The 21056-nt window shown below is 38.1% G+C and overlaps 1 protein-coding gene across 1 annotated transcript in view; it reads left to right on the forward strand.

The window, feature by feature from the left end:
- Positions 1-21056, forward strand: part of LTBP1 (latent transforming growth factor beta binding protein 1) — an 82054-nt gene that overhangs the window by 18918 nt on the left and 42080 nt on the right. The window contains exons 6-15 of the mRNA XM_027899281.1: positions 441-543; positions 1138-1233; positions 1875-2000; positions 3145-3270; positions 3741-3863; positions 6496-6615; positions 10581-10703; positions 12749-12871; positions 18088-18210; positions 20777-20902. Of these exons, the coding sequence (XP_027755082.1) occupies positions 441-543; positions 1138-1233; positions 1875-2000; positions 3145-3270; positions 3741-3863; positions 6496-6615; positions 10581-10703; positions 12749-12871; positions 18088-18210; positions 20777-20902 (1189 nt within the window). The remainder of the gene's footprint in view (positions 1-440; positions 544-1137; positions 1234-1874; positions 2001-3144; positions 3271-3740; positions 3864-6495; positions 6616-10580; positions 10704-12748; positions 12872-18087; positions 18211-20776; positions 20903-21056) is intronic.

The raw sequence follows: 21056 nt of genomic DNA on the forward strand, positions 1-21056 counted from the left end.
GTACTTCATTTATTTTCCTAAAGATTTACAAGCATCTAACATTTCTGTGAAAATAAAATGATCAGTGCAATAGATAAGAGAGAACCTTTCACAACAGTCAGAGACTTAGATGTGATTGTATACTTTTCTGTGGTGCTGAACTGGAATTAAGTGCTATTCTAAGCAAATAAAGACCAGGGAATGGGAGAATTATGGAGGGACAAAGCCAAAGAAGCTCCGTGAAATGGCTGCTTCAAATAAAATCAGTGTTAAATTGTATGCTATTGTATAAACATAGTATTTCATATTCTTTCAGGCTTAAATTGGTGGTGATTAATGATCTGCTATCAAAACCACTCGTGAGAATGTTAGCAGTTTCTCAAGCAGGAGTTTGTGGGTTGTTATGACAGATGAAATAACGGAATGTTTTCAGAATGTTATTTTTTTAATCTTTCTTCTAGGAATTAGCTTCCCTTGATCAAGAAAAGCAGCCTTACCTAGAGCCTGGGCAGCCTCAGCTTTCTCCTGGAATTTCAACAATTAACCTTCATCCACAGTTTCCAGGTAACTTATTTTAACATTTCTTTCAGGATGAGAGAGTGCTTACAGTTCTTCAAAGAATGGGAAAGTAGCAATTGTAATAGAGGTTAACAAAAAATTGACTGAAGCTTCAGAAGCAATTTCTCCATTATCCAAAAAAGAAAAAAAATCATGGAAGAAGTGGGAGGAATAGAGGTTGGCATCAGCTAGGTGACTTGTTAGGTGGCAAAGACATATTTTAAGTAAAAGTGATATCTTGGATTATGTACATGAGAATTTTAATATCAGCAAAGGTGAAGCCTTATACCCCTTTCAAGGGGAAACTGTACTTAGGTGCCTCCTTATAGATTTATGCTTAACTTTTGCTGCAAGTTTTATGACTGTATTTGCTTTCTTTAGCACCTCAGGGTTTCTTCACAAGCAGTAGAATGATGAGAAACCCAATTATACTGGGTTTTTTCCCCTACTCCAGATCAAAGCAGAATAAACAAATTAAAATCTCCATTGTGTCTGGCTTATTCAGTATCATGTGGGAATTCTTTAAGGAGTGAGAGGTTTTGAATGCTTTAAGGTGGTTTTCTTGGATGTGATTGATTTCCATTCCATGTCACACAGTAGTGATTGAGAAAACATCCCCTCCTTTGCCTGTTGAAGTTGCTCCTGAAGTCTCTACTTCAAGTGCAAGTCAAGTTATTGCACCTACTCAAGTTACAGGTATTGTACTTCCTTTTTAGAACTATAATAAATTAAGAAATGACTGAGCTCCTGACACTTCTGTTGTGTGCTATTGTTGAATTACCATAGTGAAGAGAATGTGGCTGTAGAACACAAAGGAATCCTCTTGAGAGAAAGTACACAACAGCACAGCAATGAGGGTGCTGTCAATAGAGACAGGACTGGGCCCTCCCAGGATGTACCTGCCATTTTTGTGCCAACGTAAAAGGTAAAATTAATAATTCTACCTCAGATTACATGATCTGCAAGGAAAGTCCAGAAGTAAATACTTCTTGGATACAAGTCAGGTCATTAGATAGTCTGCACATTTGTTCACGAAGTATACACAGTCATGTTCATTAAAGGATGTAGACCTCATGGGATGTAGATCAACATGTTCTGCAGAACGCAGATGAGGAGTTACTGTTAGATGTATTTTTAAATGTTCTTTTGATATTTTGTGCTATTTTTGATGTGTTAGTTGTCTTGTCTACATCTATATGCTGTTATTTTCACTTCTTGACAATGCAAGTCATAGCTGAATTTTGTCTAAATGATAGTTGTGTCCAAAAGACATGAATATTGTGCATTTACTGAACTATGTGGAGATTTTAACATGAAACTTCTTTTTGTTTGCTTAGAAATCAATGAATGTACAGTTAATCCCGATATCTGTGGAGCAGGACACTGTGTTAATTTACCTGTGGGATACACTTGCATCTGCTACGAGGGGTACAGACTTAATGATCAGCAGACAAAGTGCTCTGGTATGAAATGATGCTTTCAAAAATCTGAAATAACCATGCTATGAAATGCTTGAAATGTAGAATCTGGTCAGGGCTAATATCTACAGAGCAGTCAAGAGTTCCTTCCTCTACTGAATGCTTCCAAAGTTCACACAGTTTTTTATGTCAAATAATATTTGCCAGGTACTCTCTTATATAGCCTTCCAGCTGCTCAGAAATGAACATGAATTGAATTGAATTGAATGAAAACCTTTCCCATTGTGTCATGAAAGAAAAACTGATTAGGCAGACCATCTCCTCTCAGCTTTATATCAGGTATCTAAAATGTCAGACTGCTAAGAAGAAATACACTTCTTTTTGGAGAAAAAAATTAATTGATGCCTATTTCTCAGAATGATATACTCAGCTATCAGCTCTGCAGCCAGATTAAATCCAGGAATTTTGTTAGGTCATTCCTTTCATCTGCTGCTGAAAAAAGAAAGTATATCATAAACACTGAAGAAGCACAATAGGAGATCTGCAAAGTGAGGTCTTCATCCCGTTCTAAGCTAGTAAATTCTGGAACAGAGGCCTCTGATGAACATTAGGAGAGCACAGACTGGCTCTACATGAGCCATTTCAGATTTGGAAGCAACTGTATCTATCTTGACTTTTATTCAGAGTGTACTGGTTCCTCTGCAACTTGGATCAGAAAAAGTGTATTACATCACGTCGCCAGATGATATACTATCAACTTTTCATGCCACCAAAGCTCAGTAACTTCACGCTGTAACACGTGCAATCAGGTGCAAATACAATATTAAAAAATAATTTACACAGCATAGCCAAATGGCAGCTCACAATACCTTTATTTCATCCAAATTGTTTTAATGTTCCATGCTTGTGACTTGTGCTCGTGTTGCACACAGTGTAGTGATTTGAACAGTAATCATGTCACGTTCTTCAGGCCAATGCAATATTCCTATAGTCAAGCCAATAAGAGCATTTTTCTCCAACCAAAACTATTTAATGAATCTTTTTTGCATCTCTGAGGGAAAATATGGACTTTTTCAAGTAGTTAAAATAATTACAAATTAGTCTTTTCAAATGCATGGAATAGAATGCGCACAAAAAATCACAACTAAATATGTTATTCTATAGTCTAATGTTTTCATTTCTTTTGTAGATATTAATGAGTGCAATCAGGCACCCCATCTCTGTTCCCTTGGACGCTGTGAAAATACAGAAGGAAGTTTCCTATGTATTTGCCAAGCTGGATTCATGGCCAGTGAAGATGGAACTGACTGTGTTGGTAATTACTGGCCTTCTTTATAGCAAATAAAAATACATAAATTAATCAAGAAGCTTATCTAAACCCCACTAAAGTCCCCTTTTCCATTGTTTTTTTTTTTTTTTACCTCAATGCCACTGGTACTGGATTGATGCCTGCAGGTGTTTTTAACTGTGTCACCAAGAGAGGTAGCTCCAATCACTTAAGTAGCTCCTATTACTTTTCAAAATGTTTATTTGTTATCATCCTCAGGTTAGCACTGTCTTGGTCACAATATACACACAGCAACACACGTTGTGTTTGCAACCACAGGGCTGCTCGTATTCTTTATTCCTATAGCCTGGCTGTTTCTAGAACTCATTCTCTTTGTGATTACAAGCCATGAGGTAAAGACTGAACTACTTAATGTTTAAGTAAAGCAGAGTTTAGAAGAGACACAAGCGTTCAACAATACCCATTGAAGCAGTTTCTCTTCTCTCTGTCATCTGCAGATTTTGATGAATGTTCAAGACCTCATACTTGTGGAGAAGGCTTTTGTATAAACACCCTGGGCTCATACAGATGTGAATATTGTGATAGTGGATACCAAATGAACAGGAGAGGGGAATGTGAAGGTAGGTTTGGACTCTTCACCAGGAGTGATGGTGAAGTGAAATTACCATTTATTGATAGCACAATAACAGTGCCAAATGTTACTGCTATTTGGAATGATTAACACTCCCTGCTGTTCAAGGGAGGCTTAACACACTGCAGCTTGAGCTGCAAAGGGGCAATTCTCAGAGGGTACAATCTTAAACAAGAAGCCTTTGTGGGTACTCTTCAATGTTTGTCATTATCTGATGTCTGGAACTGCAGTTCAATTCCTGTTATTTAGATTTAAGATGATGCAAAGGACTTCCCCCACTACAGACAGAACCATGTTGGGACAGCTATTTTTATGGCTCTCGCCATGAAATCAGTTAACTTCATTGTTAATCCTTCCCTGTATACTTTACCAGGTTTTTGTTTAAAAAAAGTTATATTTTTTCTATAACAGGTAGTAAATTATAAGTTGAATTTTTAATGTCTCTATCTAGCAGCTATTTCACATTGCAAGAGATCTCAGTATGTCTGACTTAAAGCTTCACATTATTTTTTAGGGTGATTTTTTTGCCTTTTTTCCTGTTTTTTTTTTCATTTTCAACTTGAATTGTGAAATAAAAAACACAAGCAGTTATTTCATTTTAAACATAGTTTTGTTCCTGCTTTAGTCTAAGTTACATAGGACAGAATAAAATTGCTAACATGTCAGGTTGCCTGGCAAATAAGCAACTTAAAGCTACCATGATATATCTACTGCTCTGAGCATTGCTAAAAGATTCCTCTTTCTATTTTTTTATTTATTTAAATGTTTCCCACATTCCACTCTTACAACTAGTCTTTGCAAATCTGCTCTGTGAGTAGGGAATCTGATTAAAATAGGCTAGAATTCAGAATATTACAGCATGTCAAATTTGTTATTAGCTTGTATTTTAAGTAGTGTGGTAGGAGTCCTCTGTAATTTAACTTAACAATATGTAATTTCTGAAACCAAATTCTCTGTTGAAAGTTATTTAAGGTTGCTTAAGGGAAAAACCCTCCTACACTAAATACATCAAACCAAGGAAATGACACATTTGGGGAATTGTTTCACCATGTCATTACACCTTCGCGGTATAGTCACCCTACTGACAGATTTCAGATTCCACAAATAACTGCTTTCCATCTCCTCCACACTTCAAAAACAAAGGCAGGAATTCTCCAAAATGCACACAATACACACAGTTCACTTGCACTTCCTCACCACCTCATCTTCATTCTGCCCTCAAGTTGTACTCACACAGTCCAGACAGTTCTGAGAACAGGTTACAGCAGAAGTGGTTGGTTTTGTTAATTAATTTTAAAAAAGAAAACTCACAGCACTTTCACTGAGAAACTTTTGCAAGTCTGCAGTGTAGTGGCTGAAAAGACCTGTTTCTGTTTTTTTATGAGAAAGTATTCTGAGCTGGACAATCATGATTCTATGAAAAACTGTGATTTGCCTACATCCAGTGAGTTTTTCAGAGCTGGGATGTTCAGTTCTCTGGGGTCTGTAACCTTGTCTGGTTCAATTACAAGTATTGGAGGCCACTTGACTTCTGTGAGCTAGTTCTCAAAACTAGGAGTAAATTACCCCCCTATGATACGTGCTGCACAAAACAAACCTCTTAGGCCTGGGGCAGGAAAGGAATGGGAGTTTAGGAAACTGGGTTTAGGGGTGACTTTGACAATTTAGTTAGTTCTGTGTACTGCATGAAGCAAGTGTTTGGTGGGAAAGGTTTTTTTAATTTTTGTGTAATTAAAGATCATATTATAAAATGATACTGGTGCATGGGAGCAGACTTCAGTGAGGCTGCCCACACAGTTTTAATTCCAGCATCTTCTGATTGTTGGTCACTTGACAGCAAGTCGCATCAAAATGTAATTTTTTTGTATGCAGTCTCCTTTAGATTGCATATGCTGCATGTGCTATGGGTTTCTTTGGTGCAGGATAAGGAGTTCTTGCTCAGAGCCTAGATAATGAGTTCCATGACATTTTCAGGACCTATCTCTTGTTGTTGTGGGTAAACTAGGACCTTGCCTGATACAAGTCCCACTGACACCCTAAACACAGCCAGCTGCAGTGATGTGGCTTGTGCCTGCTGTTAGACAAAATTTTCTTCCTCCCTGTAAACATCTTTAATTATCATTCACACAATTAAATTCTTAATCCACATAACACTTACATGCTGCATAGCTCTAGAACAATGGAGAATACAAAATTCCACTTGGCTTTTAGTTACAATTTTTATTGTTGTTGCAATGAACTTCCAAAGTCTGAATATAGGAAGAACCTCAGGGCACTTCAATATGATATAGGAGTGACATAAGCAAAGTTATTCTTACCTAAACCAGAAATCTGACATGGTGTATGTTCTGCAAGGCCTACCAAAGATTTGTAGTATAACAGAAAATTCAGATTCAGTTGCAGGTACTATGATCTAATGTATTTCTCAGAGATGCCCCTTTTCTGGTACAAATCTGTTTGAACTTGTCCTTTGCTCTGTCTCTAAGAGATAAAGTAAGCAACTCTTTACAATGCATTAATATAACAGGAGCAGAGTCAGAATAACCAATAACAGAATAACAGTAGTTCAGTGTTCTGTTACAGCTTTGACCAGTATTTCCTTTTTATCTTCTCTTTTGAAGACATTGATGAATGCCTGACTCCAACTACTTGTCCAGACGCACAGTGCCTTAACGCTCCTGGCTCTTACCAGTGCATTCCCTGCAGAGTGGGATTCAGGGGCTGGAATGGACACTGCCATGGTATGTTTAGTACTCTTTGTCTCTCCAGTCATCTGTCATCTGTTCTGAGGTGCTTTATTCCATATTCCATCAGTCCTACAACCTGATGGCAGTGTTGTGCCCTGGGCCCTCATTTTATTCAATAGTAATTGAAAATATGGAACAGAAAGGGGATTACTGTCAGTGAAATACTAGTAGGATGTTGTTTGGTATTAGCAAATGGAAAAGCATGTGAGTGCTAACACATCAGTGTGACTGACTAGAAAATTTTTCAATAAGATATGGGACTTTGCTCACAAAGCATATTAATAAACCTTCTTAGTTATCGCTATGTCCAGCAAAATATAAGAATATCTGAAAGCATCTTGTCTCACTTCAGGTTAGGATTTTAGGAAAGATTTCTCACATTTTACTTTTGTTGATTTGTTTTTAAATGTTAGATTTTTATTTTTTTCCAAATCAGCTTTGACTATTTGAGAGAAAGGTAAGAAAGATCAAATTAATCCGCTGTGCGAAAAGAAATCTATTGGGTTTTGAATTCCTCTTTTTGGGACTCAACCAGAAACTTAAATTTAACATCAGTTGTGAAGGATCTGCTGTCTGTTGTGAGTACTCCTGGCCACTCCATGCAGTATGTGCCCTATAATTTGTGATGGTTAGAATAAACATGGTACCTAAACAAGTGTACAATAACATACATATAAGGAGTGTTTGCATTATTGTTGTAGGTCAGATTGTCAGTGTACTTCGATAGCTCATTTCCTAATGTTTCCCAGTTGCTGTGATTTGTTTCAGTTCACAAAGCAATCTAAGAACACTGGTTGAAATAGCTCTGGAGGATGGGCACCTGCTGTACTCCACCTGCAAATGTGCTAGAGCCAGGTTGCAGTGAAGCATCTTAAAAATGTATGGTGTGGCTATCAGAGCCTCACCACAAGTTTTTGCTGTACAGGGTACACCTTTCTCAACCACCAGGTTTTCTAGAGAAGGCATACTGTCTGAACAGATCTGCCATGTCATAGCCACATATTTGGTCTTGTAATTTTACTTACTGTGGAGGAATGTATTTCTCAAGTAATTTCATGGTTTTTAATGGGGTTGTAGCAAGATATGAAACGTTTACAAAAAATTAATGGGCTTAACTTAGAACAAATTACTCCACAGTCATCTTTGTTTTGTTCCTTCCCACCTGCCTGGCTCCCCTGCTGCCCTTGCAGAGTGTGGCACATGTACTCTGTTAGAACAGTTCCGTCTTACTTAACTCCTTTTTTGCAAAAATGTTTACTTAGTTTTGCATTCTTTCCTAATATCAAGCTTGATTTCTATACCTATTTATAAAACTAGCCTGGTTGAAAATGCCATGGCATAACTTTCACTTGTTCCATTCTTGCTAACCAGGTTAGTACGAGCAAAATGAGAGAACTCATTGCTTTGCTCAGATTTACAAACAGAATTATGTCATGTAAGGAATAAATCTTGGTTCCAAGTTACTGAAACTTTTTTTCCTTGTATTACTGCATGTAGTTTCCCTTTTTCATTTGTTTTATGAAATGTTCTAAGCATCTAGACATTCTCACTCACTTCATTAGTGATGTGATCAGTTGATTTTTTGTTTATCCTAGACTTACATCATATTGGAAATGAGCCATAGACTTTTCAGAAAATGTAATGCAGACAGTTTGTCTTAAATCTGTAGCTCTGTAATATTGTACAGCTTAAATACACTAGAAAGGAAAATATTTTCCATTATCTGTGAAGGATATGTAAGTCCATTGTTCCATAAATTCATTTGTTTCTCCTGTTAATTTAGATCTGTCGCAGCTCTGCTGGTTTTCCCCAGTACTGTTTTCAGTATTTTTTTACCTCACTTCATTCCTCTGCCTGCATTTTATGCCATAGAAAATCTGGTGTAACAATTCTAGAGTTCTAGATGCCATTTATGTTGTAATTTTCAAGGGTTTAAAGCCAGGAACATAGCCACTTCTGTTTCTTTAAGGCAAGCCAATCAGTTCACTTCAAGCTTGGGTAGAGTACATTCAGTTGGAGTTTAGGTGGGAATATCCAAATCACATCAGAAATAAAGAATGACACCTGCACACCTCGCCTCCTCATTGTCTTGAAATTGCTACTGTCCCAGATCTTTCAATGCATTCGTGTTATACAGACACTGATTGATTTTTAAGCTTTCTTTCAATCACTGATTTATTTCTATTCCATTTTTATCTCTCTACATTTGCACATTCAAATAAATCCATGTATCATAATGTATCTAGAGCACACTTCTGTGTGGTGATGAACAAATAAAAAAAAAATAGATTGACAAAGCTCTCCATCCTCGTGGTGGATTTTGGAGCTCTGTAGTTAACTATTTTTATCACTGTGGTGGATTTTAACTTTTATCACTGTGGTGGATTTTAGAGCTCTGTGGTTAACTATCAATATTCAGCTTGTACAGCTTTAAGAACCCCATTAGAAGATATCAACAGTAATACACAGGTCAGCAGGGCTAATCCGTATACCTCTAGCCCTACTCTAAGGAGCTTCAATAGAATCAGTTACAGGTCTCATTTCATCTCAGAAATCTCATTTAGATTCTGTTACTGTTTTTCTGCTGGCGTTATTGGAAAGTCTCTTGATCTTGAAGTCCCATCCGAAAATCAGGTTTCTTTTTCAAGTAGATTGGAGGTAAATAGATGAAAATGAATCTGCAGGAAGCAGGTTTGTTGTTCGGTTGGAAATTTGTGTGCTTGACTGCTGAATTAGGTTCTGTGTGTTTTAACAGATTCTTCAATTAGAGCATTGATCATGAATGTTTAGAGCAAAGGTCGTGTTTTGTAGAGCAGGCACGTTTTGCAACAGTAGGGATCTGAGAAATTAACCTTGAAGAAAGGTAACATTTACTGAACTGCCATAGCAGAGCACCTGTGCTGGAAGCCACTTCATCTTCTTGGCAATAGGACATCTTATTTAGAGAGTTAGAGGCTTAAGTGAGGAAACAAGAACTGTAGGTCATTTGAAACATGGATGCTAATGGTGATTTTGTTTGTGTCTGGGGAAAGAGGGCTTTGTCAAAGTCAGATGGTACAGGAGCTTTTAACGAGCCATGAGTGATAAATTCATGAGGAAAATGGTTACTGCACATATTCACAATAGCTAATAAGAGCTATGATAATGATTTAAAGACGTCTAATCTTTTTTCAGCTCTTGCTGTGATACCGCTGCCTAAATAGCTCAAGTGCCTCTAAAAATCTGCTGGGCTTTATGCTGATGGGGTTTGTGTGCTTTCTGGTGGTAAAAGACAGGATAATTGGGAGTAATATGATTTCTGGCACATAAAAGCACACAAAATGTAGTTCTTTTTCTGCACCAGTGAAGCTAAAAAAAACCATCGTTTTTCATAGAAACAGGGATACATGCTTGCTGTTGACTACTCCCCCAAAATAAATAAATGAAATTTGAAAATTAAACCACTGCTAGGAAAAAGACAGTAATTGTTTTTTTAGAATACAGAATTAATTCTGGCTGCATTTATAACAAAATATTTCATTTATTTCTATGTCTGATTTCTATTTTGTTGATTTATACAAATTGCATTCAGAAGGAATTCTTGAAAATTATTCTTAAATAGTAACATAGCAATTTTCATGTTGGCTAAGGAAAGTGGCCCATCTAGTTAATACCCTTCTTTCAGAGAATGGTGAAATTAGGTGTCTATGGGATAACTTATAGAAAAAAAGGTTTTTTCGAGTCCTTCTAAATAAAGGATGGTTTGTGACTAGGAAGATTTTTTTATAATCCTATGGAGTTCTTTGTTGCATATGTAGATTAACCTTACAAAGGAACCTGCATGAAGTGCAGAAATCCCATTGAAATTCCTCAGGAATTATAGCCATGCTTATGTCAGAATTTGAATAAATTCCCAAGCTCAACTGAAAGGTGGTTGTACCCAACTTAATTTTACACTTGTGCTTTCTCTCTTTTCACAGATATAAATGAATGTCAGTTTGGCAATCTCTGTACAAATGGACGCTGTGAAAATCTGGAGGGATCTTTCAGATGTGTTTGTGGTCAGGGTTTCAAACTCTCAGCATCAAAGGATCAGTGTGAAGGTAGGAAATAATATGATGAAAATTCATAAGATTGCACTTTTTTTTTTGTTTAATCTTTCTTTTAATGGAGAAGCACCAAATGTACTTCACTGATGCTAAAAAACCCAAAATATGAGAATATGTATTTCCATTTTATGGCTTCCATGATCACATTGTAGATTTTGACATGTTATAAAGGCAATCAAAAACATGTAGTAATATTTATATTGCTGAATTTAAATTTCTGCAAAATCCTTGGCATCTCTGGCGTTTTGGAGGTGTGGGGACAGTGGCTTTTGCTGCCTTAATTGCTTTTCTTTTTATCTTTCTTTTTCTCCCATGAGAGTGAGTGGAAGCAAAAACCTAGGCTACTCCCTTTTGGAACTCAGCAGTGTTAGTTAACACTGAGCTGTTCCTTGCATTGGTGTCACTAAAATTCCAGTGGTACATTGTGAGAAAGAGAATTTGGTGTCATATTTCTAAGAACAGTACCTGTACCTCCGAAGTGTCAGTTTCCACATTTCTTCCATGTCTAAAATTCCTTTTGGGACTGCTCCAGTGGAACAAAATTAGCTCTGATGTTGGAGTGAAGCAGTCTGAGAGAGAACCTAGAGGGTGTACTAGAGGTATGAATATTCTTCTCCTTTGGGAGAGGGAACTTGAAACCTCTCCCTAATGGTGAAAATCTAGGACAGTGTCTCCAGGCTGTGGAAGCACACAGAAACCTATACATTTCTTGTCAAACGTTGGGTTTTCTGCTTTTCCCTTTCTGTTATCCTTCCCTAAGTGTCTCTGTACAGCACCAAACACTTGCAGACTTCTGAGTGCTAAAAATAACACAGTAAAACGAAATGATCGTTCATATAAATTTGTCGGCAAGTTTGAAACAAAACATCAGTGTAAGTTATGTGTCTTGAGTGAGTTAAATGTGCTGTTCAGGACACACAGCAGACTGGTCTTGGGGAAAATATGTAGACAAAATTTGACTGCTTCCTCTGAGCCTTTCATGGAAAAGAACCCTTGCCAAGCTGAGCTGGCATGTGCAGACTGTTCTCTTAAAGTGCACCCTTCTGAAGTAAAGACCTGTACACATGCCCAGATGCTTCGTGCAGCCCCACAGCTTTCGATGATCCTTAAATTCTAAACTTCTGTAGTTATAAAGGACCATTACTCAAGAGGTCAGACTACATAGCCATAACAGAGACCTGAAAAACCTCATTGAGTAACTTTCTCCTGTTTGAATTCAAGTGTATTTTCAGAAAGACACTCAGCCGTGCCTAAATGCTAGAAGTGACTAAGAACATACCATGTCAATTTAATTATGGGTTCTTAATGAAGATTTTATAAATCACGGAGGGAAAACAGGCTTCCCAGCTCAAACAAGACATGTGCTATGTTCTGAATTCGAAGCACCACTCCCCTCCAATATTTTGAGTTTTCCATAGGAAAATTTAAGTTTGGTGTTCAGTTCCATCTGTTAACTCAGGCTGACCCCAGTTTATGAGAAATGAAGCACAGAGGGATTAGCAGTGTTGTGGAAGCAAAGAGACATTTCCCTCCACTTAGATGACTAATGCTGTTACAGGGCAAGTATTTTAAGGAGCCTTAATGTACAACTTAGCAGGGAAACAGCCTGTCAGTGTGCATCTGAATACCACACCCTGTTAAAAGGTGGTGATCCTGCTGGAAAGTATTTTGTGGGTTTTGCTGACTCACTGAAGTGACTGACTTGTTACCTTTGCCAGATATAATAGAAACAAAAGCAGCTCTCAAGCAGCCTGTGTGTGTATTGTGAGTCTGTGTGTACCCATTTGTGCACTGAGGGATAAGTTGACACTACAGAAGAGAATGCTGAACACAGTCATCTCAAGGAAAACATGCAGTCTGCAATTTCATATAATTTTATGCATCATATTGCCTGTCTGTATTTCTTAATAAATAAGAACAAGAGAAGCAGTACTGGATATTGACACTCTGCTGTTTTGTTCAGAATTGGTCTTTGCACCAGTTGATTAGTAATGGGTATTTTCAGATGTGTTACATTTTCAGTGTCTCTTCTGCTGCAGATATTAATGAATGCCAGCACCGCTCACTCTGTACAAATGGACGCTGCAGGAACACAGAAGGATCTTTCAGATGCATTTGTAACCACGGCTACTCATTATCATCTGCTGGAGATCAGTGTGAAGGTAAGCTCAGGGACCTAAGCTACTGATTCATTTTTTTCAGTAAGATCTTGAGTATTTCACCTATAGGCATGAAATCTTTTGAGAATGGGGTAGAAATATGTGTTGCCTCTCTTTCTTTCTCTATAATGTCAAACTTCAGTAATCCCCACCTACACAGCCACATAATCAATGGATTCTTAGGAATAGTCCCTGTCATCTTTCCATATACAAGAATCAGTACATGTGTTTCTAACAGAAAGAGCAGTTGACATTATTACCAAATAAGAAAGAGCAGTTGACATTATTACCAAAAACAATTAAGCCTTTCCAAACCTTGTTGTTTATATTCTGACACAGAGGTTCCATATTATAAAGCTTCTGCCAGCAGACGCTATTCTCATGGGGGCCTGCTAAGTTAAAACTTCTTCTCCAGCTGGTTTTAGGAACCTGAAGCCAGCCCGACAGTCACATGTGCACTGGCAGGAGAAAGTAGTATAAGACGAGCTCCAGGGGATCTACTGGTGGTCACAGCTTTGCACCATAATCTACGTACTGAGCATGTAAAAACAAAAGTAAGAAGTGAAAGATGTACAGTAAATGTAGGGAGAAATGTTGTGTTATAGAAAACAAAAACTTTCTATTATCTCTCAAGTAGAACCATTTATTTGTCCAGTAATGGCAAACTGGCTTTTTCTAGTGAATCATTTCAAAGCTACTGCCTCTTCTCTATAACATCTTCTGGCTATAACACCTGATATGGTACATCTGCTGTGCTACTCATGGTCACCGTGAGCATGTAAGATTACTTATTAGTGAGCTTCAGGAAAGATTGTACCTCAGTTGCTTTCTTATCTCACACTGGCAGCAGGAAATAGCTCTCAATTAAGGTCTCACTGTATGTGTGGTATTAGCACATAAAACCTTTTTGACCTCTAGTATGCTTTCTGTAACTGCTTACACCATGGAAGATACAGCTTCTTACTGCTCTTCTACCAAATGGTGTTCTGCTGCTAGGTTATCGTCCACACAGCACATGGAAGGCTCACCTTCTCCCTCACAGCAGTGTCAGGAATCCTTCTCTTCCAGTGATCCAGGCAAAAGAGCAGTTCCCCCTGAGCCAGCCAAATACTGTTTTCTCCAGGCAAACCTTTAACAGACTTTATCATCAGTGATTATGCTGGATTGTGAAAATGAGTGACAGCACCTCTTGAAGTTCTCACCAACAAGGAATGAGGATAATCTCATAAAATCTCCCTAGCACAGTGATACTCTTTGGTACTGACCTATTTGGAGAATACATTCATGCAAAAATTTAACACAAGCTTTTCAGAATTCCTGGTGAGTACCAGCATCACTTGCATCAGCTTCAAGAAATGTGGGCTGATGATGCCAGGCACTAGAAACTTATGTCAAAGAATTTTGCTCTCATCTGGCTTCAAGATCTTCATGAATTGCAGCAGATGCAGAAATACTGTGTCAAGAATCAAAGAAAAATGTGGTGAAAGGGATCATGGGTCTTCCTACCTCCCAAAGGCAGAACAGACAAGAGGTATCATGCCTGAGAACTACTCATCTAGCCTGCTTTGGGTACGCTTCAGCAGATGAGATTCCAAACTTCTCTTCAGACTGCTTTGGTGCATTTCGTACATCCCAAGAAGTCATGGTAACTGTTGCAACTCTCCATCACCAGGCCTATCGGGTCCATGGTCCATGCTTTATTTTTAACCTTTTCTTGGTAGTTTTCAAGACAAAATAATTTCGAACTCTTTCAAAGCAAAAGTGGGATTGGATCAAACAAGGAAAAAGGTTAAAACTGCTCTCTCACCCTAGAATCTTTGTCTCATTTGCAAGTCTGCTACCAAATCTAGAGCTTCTCCAGCCAGTGACATAGTGATTAATTTCTATAGACACAGTTTTTTCACTGAAACTTTTCATAAATATTACAAGTCACCCACAAAATCTATTCATCTCTTGAAATGGAAGGAATTCTTCTGTGCTTTTATTATATCCCTTCAAAATTTTCTGAAGTATAGGATATTGCAGACTTGTACCTTGGAAACTACATTTATACAGACTATTCTTGTTCTTCTGTCAGTAAGAGTGGTTGGTGCTACTGCTTTAGCTGCTATACATTCTCCTCTCTTGTTTCTCCTCACCTTGTAATGTAATTATTTTTGAAGGCTCCTTGAAGCGTTCAGTGCACATTTGGGGAACTCGGGCTACAATTTTAAATCTCACATTATTTTCGTATCAGTGAAGGTCCTCAGCTTCACAGCCATGTTCCCATCTTCATGAAAATGGCTTTCATTGTGACTGTTAGTTCAGCCAGATGTGTGTGAGAGCTACAGGGCAGAGTTTCCATAAAGACAAAATAACCTTGACAAGACATCTGGTGTTTCTCCACATAATGGCCTCTGATCTTTGGATTAACTTATTTACCTGAATATTTTCTAACACTTCACAGAGAAAATGAGAAAGAGATGATAAAAACTGTGGGTATGGTACAGCACAGTAGTCTGGAAAGAACAAAGTGGTTCAAAATCTGTCCAGTTTCTCAAAGCGTCAGGTATGGGCATTTGTCATACCAGAGGATACCCAAAAATGTATGATGCTGCAAAGCCAAAGTGATTGGCAAAACGCTTGCAAGAAATGGGTTGGTTTAATTAGGATTTCTTCTGGTTCAGGAGTTTTCTTAAAGGTGAAAACAAAAGAAGCAGTTTGCTGGTTTGATCATTATAACTTGTGCAAACTTCTAGGGGTATTGCAGAATTTGGCAGAAGTATGCTGTGCTTATTTTCAGCTATGATTTTTGCAACTCTCTGGCTCAAGTTGTTGTCTGGAAGTCTTTGCACAATATTTTACTTGTTTAAGAATAAAGGTTATTTGCAAATAACTGTTAAATACATTGGTTTATACAAGTATACATGCAGTATATGCACTCTATGTGCATCCTCATGCTGAACTCTTCAGAAAATAAGAAAGCTGGACTGAGGCCTTCAATCCTTCAGTTCTATTTGAGAGCAATAATCCATATGCCCATTCCTGATGTAAATGCCTGTACACCCTTTTATCCAAGGCTGAGGAACTTTTTCCTTCTTCAGTAGCTCTAGAGACTTGCTATTACCCGCTTGGAAACCTTCCACTTGAAGATAGTAGCCAGAGGTCTGCAAGATACATGCCCACATGCATGTAAATCTTCTTTCTGCCTGAGTCTCTCATTCAGCATCTTGTTCTTAAGTGACATTGAGACTTATCTGCTCAGTCTTGCTTTGAATAAGAGGGAACATGAAGTGTGAGTGCACTTGTGAGTCCTTATCTCAACTTACAGGAAGTGGGAATGTGCACCAGAGGGATGTAAATTACAGACTGTAAATCTCAAAGAATTCAAGTTACTGCAGGAAAGTCTGTCTGAAGCATAAGAGACTTCAGTATTCTTCTAAGAGCTTTCAGAGATTTTTGTGACCAAAACAATCGGACACTCGTGTGTAAAGGGTGGTAAGAAGCACTGAATGTCATAAGCATGAGTTTTTCTGAAGATTCTCTTGCAGCAGCTATAGGATCTATGAAGAGTTGCATCAGAGAAAGGGAGGTTTGCATCCTATATGGAAAATAATGCATTTTGACTGAATTTGGCAGAAGGCACCTTCTTGTTGTGAGACTTGGCATTAACTTAGCACAAGGGAGTCATTAATTTTTTTCTCATGATCCTAGTCAAAATCAGTTGCTTTTTAAATAAGCCACAATTTATTTCTCAGTTGAAAATCATTATAAAACATATGGTTTATCTAAAGGTCACAACTTTGTCAACATTAAGTACAATTTTATCTTCAATAACATTCATTTATGTAAGAAAGCTATCCCTATTTCTTATTTTTATCAAATAGATTAAATCCCAAGGAGAGGTATATCGTGTGGGCTTTACAGAGATAAATGTAGAAATGAGGTCATGTCCTCTTTTTAATTACAATTGTTATTCATTCCTGCAGCACAGGAAAAAGTTACAATTCTAATGAGCTAAAATCCATGCTTAAGAAATCAGAATAACCAAAGGCACTGGGAAAAGTCTTTGGTTACTGTTTTTCAAAGGAAATGCTACATTATCAAAGCCATAGACGCAGTGAATCATTAGGTAGGGGACTGTGGAGGCAGAGGGAAGTTGCTTCTAAGAGGCTTTTTTGTATTTGACCCTCTCACTTTCTGTTTGCTTTTAAAACTTAGAGGTACAGTCATCAAATATCTTGTGATCTTTAGCTGTAGTGAAACCAAAACTGTGTAATATCACTGGAATGCAGGCACTTGCTGAGTTAATCCCATGCCCGTAGTAGCTGTACTCTGTTTCCTCTACTGGACTGCCTTTAAGCCCTTTGAAAGACAACGGGAAGAAAAGACTTTAGGTAGAGACAATGCCAGTGTGCTGTTCTTGAGATATTTTATTATCTTGTGTCTAGCTTGTATCCTGAAACTTTTCCTGCTGTGTGTCAAGACACTAGGGCAGAGTCTACAGGCCTGAAGGCTTGATGCTGGGAGTGTGGTGTACAGGCAGCTGGGAACGAGACCCTGCGTGCCCAGCCTCTGCAGCTGGATTTATGGCTTGGGTGCAGCACTGTGCAAAAGCAGCTATTCAGCTTCATGACTAAGCTGCTAAGCCTGTGAAATGTCTCTGTTGGTTGCACGAGCTGCCTGCAGTACCCGTTAGCGCAGCAGCGTGCACATGTCCTGCAGGCCTCCTGCCCACGTGGCTCTTCTGTGAGTAGTCTCCGCAGGCATGTCCTGTCTGGTGTGACACACCAGCTGCACTTGGGCTCGCCCATACTCAGGGGGATGTCTGAGTAGGTCACTTTCAACCCAGGGATCTCAGTATAGTGGTTTAAACATGTCTAAAGATGCCTATTGCAAATTCGCATCAGTAGGTATTTTTTGTGTCTGTCGTCTTAATGTACAACTGCTTGGATTTCTTTTAACTGCATTACTCTTTTGATACACTTTTGTGAGAGGTGCACATGGCATAATTGCTAGGAATAAATCACATACAACCCCAAATTTCAAAGCCCTCTAGAAATACGAGAAATTTGATGATATGATGAAAGGAAAGTTAAAAGGACATCCTAAACTGTAGTAAATTTGATTTCCACATATGCACACAGTTGCTTCAAGTTGCCATTAGTATCAAGGTATCACTATTAAAAGTTTCATTAGTTTTTACATCGTCTAATTCAACATTTGACTTTTCATTTCAGATGTTGATGAATGCCTTCAAGACAGCAATATTTGCCTTAGAGGAAACTGCATAAATACTGATGGGTCTTACAAATGCACTTGTCCAGAAGGTTTCCAGCAGATAGCGAATAGGGGATGTCAAGGTATGAAATAGCTGTAAAAAATACCTGGATCATTATTATAAATGTGCAAGTTTGTAAGTGTAACTTGTGATATTCACTAAGGAATGCTAAGGAAGAAAAACTCATTTATCATTTGTAGTACTTTCTTACTCACTTTGTATTACTCTCTGTAAATGTATGCTGGGAAATTATTTCAAACAGCTGAAGTCTCAGCCTCTACAACTTGAAAGAGATTCTGTATTAGCACTAACAGAGATAGAGTGCTGTTCTTTTCCCAGGTCTTGGAAACTTTTATTGTAACAGAACCTTCTGTGTGTTATTGAAGCAGTGATGCAACAGCAAGAGCAGTATAGTTAGTGTCAAGTCACATTAGATAAACCTCTCTCACTTCTAAAACACTTGCAGTGCTTTGTGGAGGATGGGTGGGGAGGAAGAGAATGTGTTATCTGAGACTGAGTCAGCCGTTGCCAAACCCAGAAAAATACTTCCCAGGTTTTAGTTCTGAATGATCCCAACTTCGTGTTGGCACAACACCCAGGCATGCCTCACAACTCCATTTTGCCATCCGTTTTTATGAGACAGGAACTGTGGTATCAGAGCTGGAAAGTGAGAGCATGTTCGTGCTCTAAATGACTGTAGGATCAGGACTTTGTTTTGGCTGCTCTCTTATTCACAGTTTAGGCTTGAGCTAAGAGACTGTATTCCAGCTGATCTATGGTGAAGATCTTTAGCAACCAGCAGTAAATTCCCTTTAAAAGTTCTGAGAATTATGTGACTGCTTTCTAATTCCAGAAATGTTGCATTCAGCATACGAAGTGCTGTATTAGACCTTGTTTTAGCAGGTAAAAGAGAATTGATCACAAGTTAAAATCATTGCCAGCTTTGATATCCCTCTATTCTCTTTACTCTGTCATCTAAAGTAGTAGGATGTGGGCTTCATATTTTAAATGGATAAATATAATAAAACTGAAAGCATGTATGAGCCAACTAAGGGACAGACAGTACAGACAGAGAGCTATTGAATTAAACTGGCAAGTTTATCACAGAATGCAGTGTCTGCAAGTTGAATCTGGACTTGAAATTAGGAACATACACTTTGGTAAGGAGCAAAGTTGAAAAGAGTCCAAAACATGAGAAACTGCAGTTTGCTTTTTCAGACTTATTATACTCTATTTACCCAGCGTTGTTAATTTTGTTTTCCTGTCTTTTAATACATCATTCTACCTTGTGTAATCAGCTGGTTCTACTTCCAATATTTTTCTAGCAGTTTTCAGAAACTGACAACTAAGTCTTGAGAACAGTGTAGGTCCTGAGAATACTGCCATATTGTCCTTGTCATTACTGATATCCTGCCCTTCCCAGTTTCCAGGGAGCTTCAGGAAGTAGTTGTTGGTTTGCATTTGTTATGAATTCAAGAGAACTTTATACATGGTGGTGTTGTGTTAAGCACAGAACGATGACTTTTCCTTGGGCACCTCATGCAGATACAGCTTCCCCAAGCTGCCTCTTCCCGTTCTGCACATGGCCATGATTTTAGGACACTAAAGTCTTGAAGGTTTACACACAGGCTAGAATAAGCTTGTATCTAAAGAAAATTCCGTAGTGGATGTCATGGTCTTGAGATGATGGTATTGAAATCATAGTTTCTCTAGTATATGAAAATTACTGTCTACTTTGATACATTTTGGATGGCTGTAACAACAGACAGAATCTAAGCAACAAAAGATAAAGTTAAGAATGAGACATTCTAGTATTGTGATGATGGATGAATAAGCCGCATGTGTAAGTTTTGTCTGTGAATTTGTGTTTAATCTCAGCATGGTACTGAATGCATCTTAATAGGTTTTTGTAAAGCAAAATACAAAAGTGCAATGACAGTGTGAATGGTAATTAATATGAAAGTGATAGTTCCTTAATGAAAGAATGCCATCCTTAAGTTCTGAGGGCAGAATTGGTTGCTAAGCTGAGACATTAATAAAAAAGAAATACTTTTTTTTCAGATTCACAAGTTTGAAAGGTAGTGTTTGAAAAATGCTTTCTAAGTTTAAAAAAGAACCCAGCAAAACAGACAATGATGACAAACTCTCATACAGCAACCTTTATGGATCGTTCCAATTCTCCATTAGCAAAAAAGAACCATTTTGCTTTAAATTATAGAAAATCAGCCTACTTGCAAAGGTGCAAGTCCAAACCTGCTAGTAATATGTGAAGCCAAATGCTCAAGTTGACCAGTGCGCAGGAATCAAAAAGCAGTCAAACGGAGCTGTCTGAGAATTCCTCTAACACAGAAGAAGTGTTAACTAGGATGGAGCTTATGCTGATGGATGGAGCTTATCCCACAAATCACTCTTCTCTCTGCTCATCCTCATCACAGGGAGTTCTGTAGAAAGAATATGCTACATAATGATGCCTATACAGAGTTTGGAAATGATCCCAGGACATTTGGTTGCTCTGGAAAATGAGCCCTATTCGCATGGCTATTTCCGTTGCTACTGGAAATAAAAGCTACTTTTAAGATAAATTGAACTTATGCTTAATATTAAGGATATGATGGTCTGCAAAGCTATTAATGTCTCTGTACTTTCAGATATCAATGAATGTGAGAGATCTGACCTCTGTTCACCTCACGGGGAGTGTCTAAACACGGATGGTTCCTACCAGTGCATATGTGAGCGGGGCTTTTCTGTGTCTGCAGGTGGCCGAACATGTGAAGGTGAGATAACTTATAATAATCCATTCTCATTGATTTGCTGTTATTAGTTGGGTGAGAAGAGTAGTCTTCTACTACTAACTCCAAAATCTGCCACTTAAGGGTCCTTCATTCTTTTTCTTGTAAATGCGTGGTGTGCTATGTTGCTGTTTGAATC

This window comes from Empidonax traillii, unplaced genomic scaffold (assembly GCF_003031625.1).
Source record: "Empidonax traillii isolate 1590-97213 ecotype Southwest subspecies unplaced genomic scaffold, ASM303162v1 scaffold653:size358915, whole genome shotgun sequence".
Taxonomy (NCBI): Eukaryota; Metazoa; Chordata; class Aves; order Passeriformes; family Tyrannidae; genus Empidonax; species Empidonax traillii.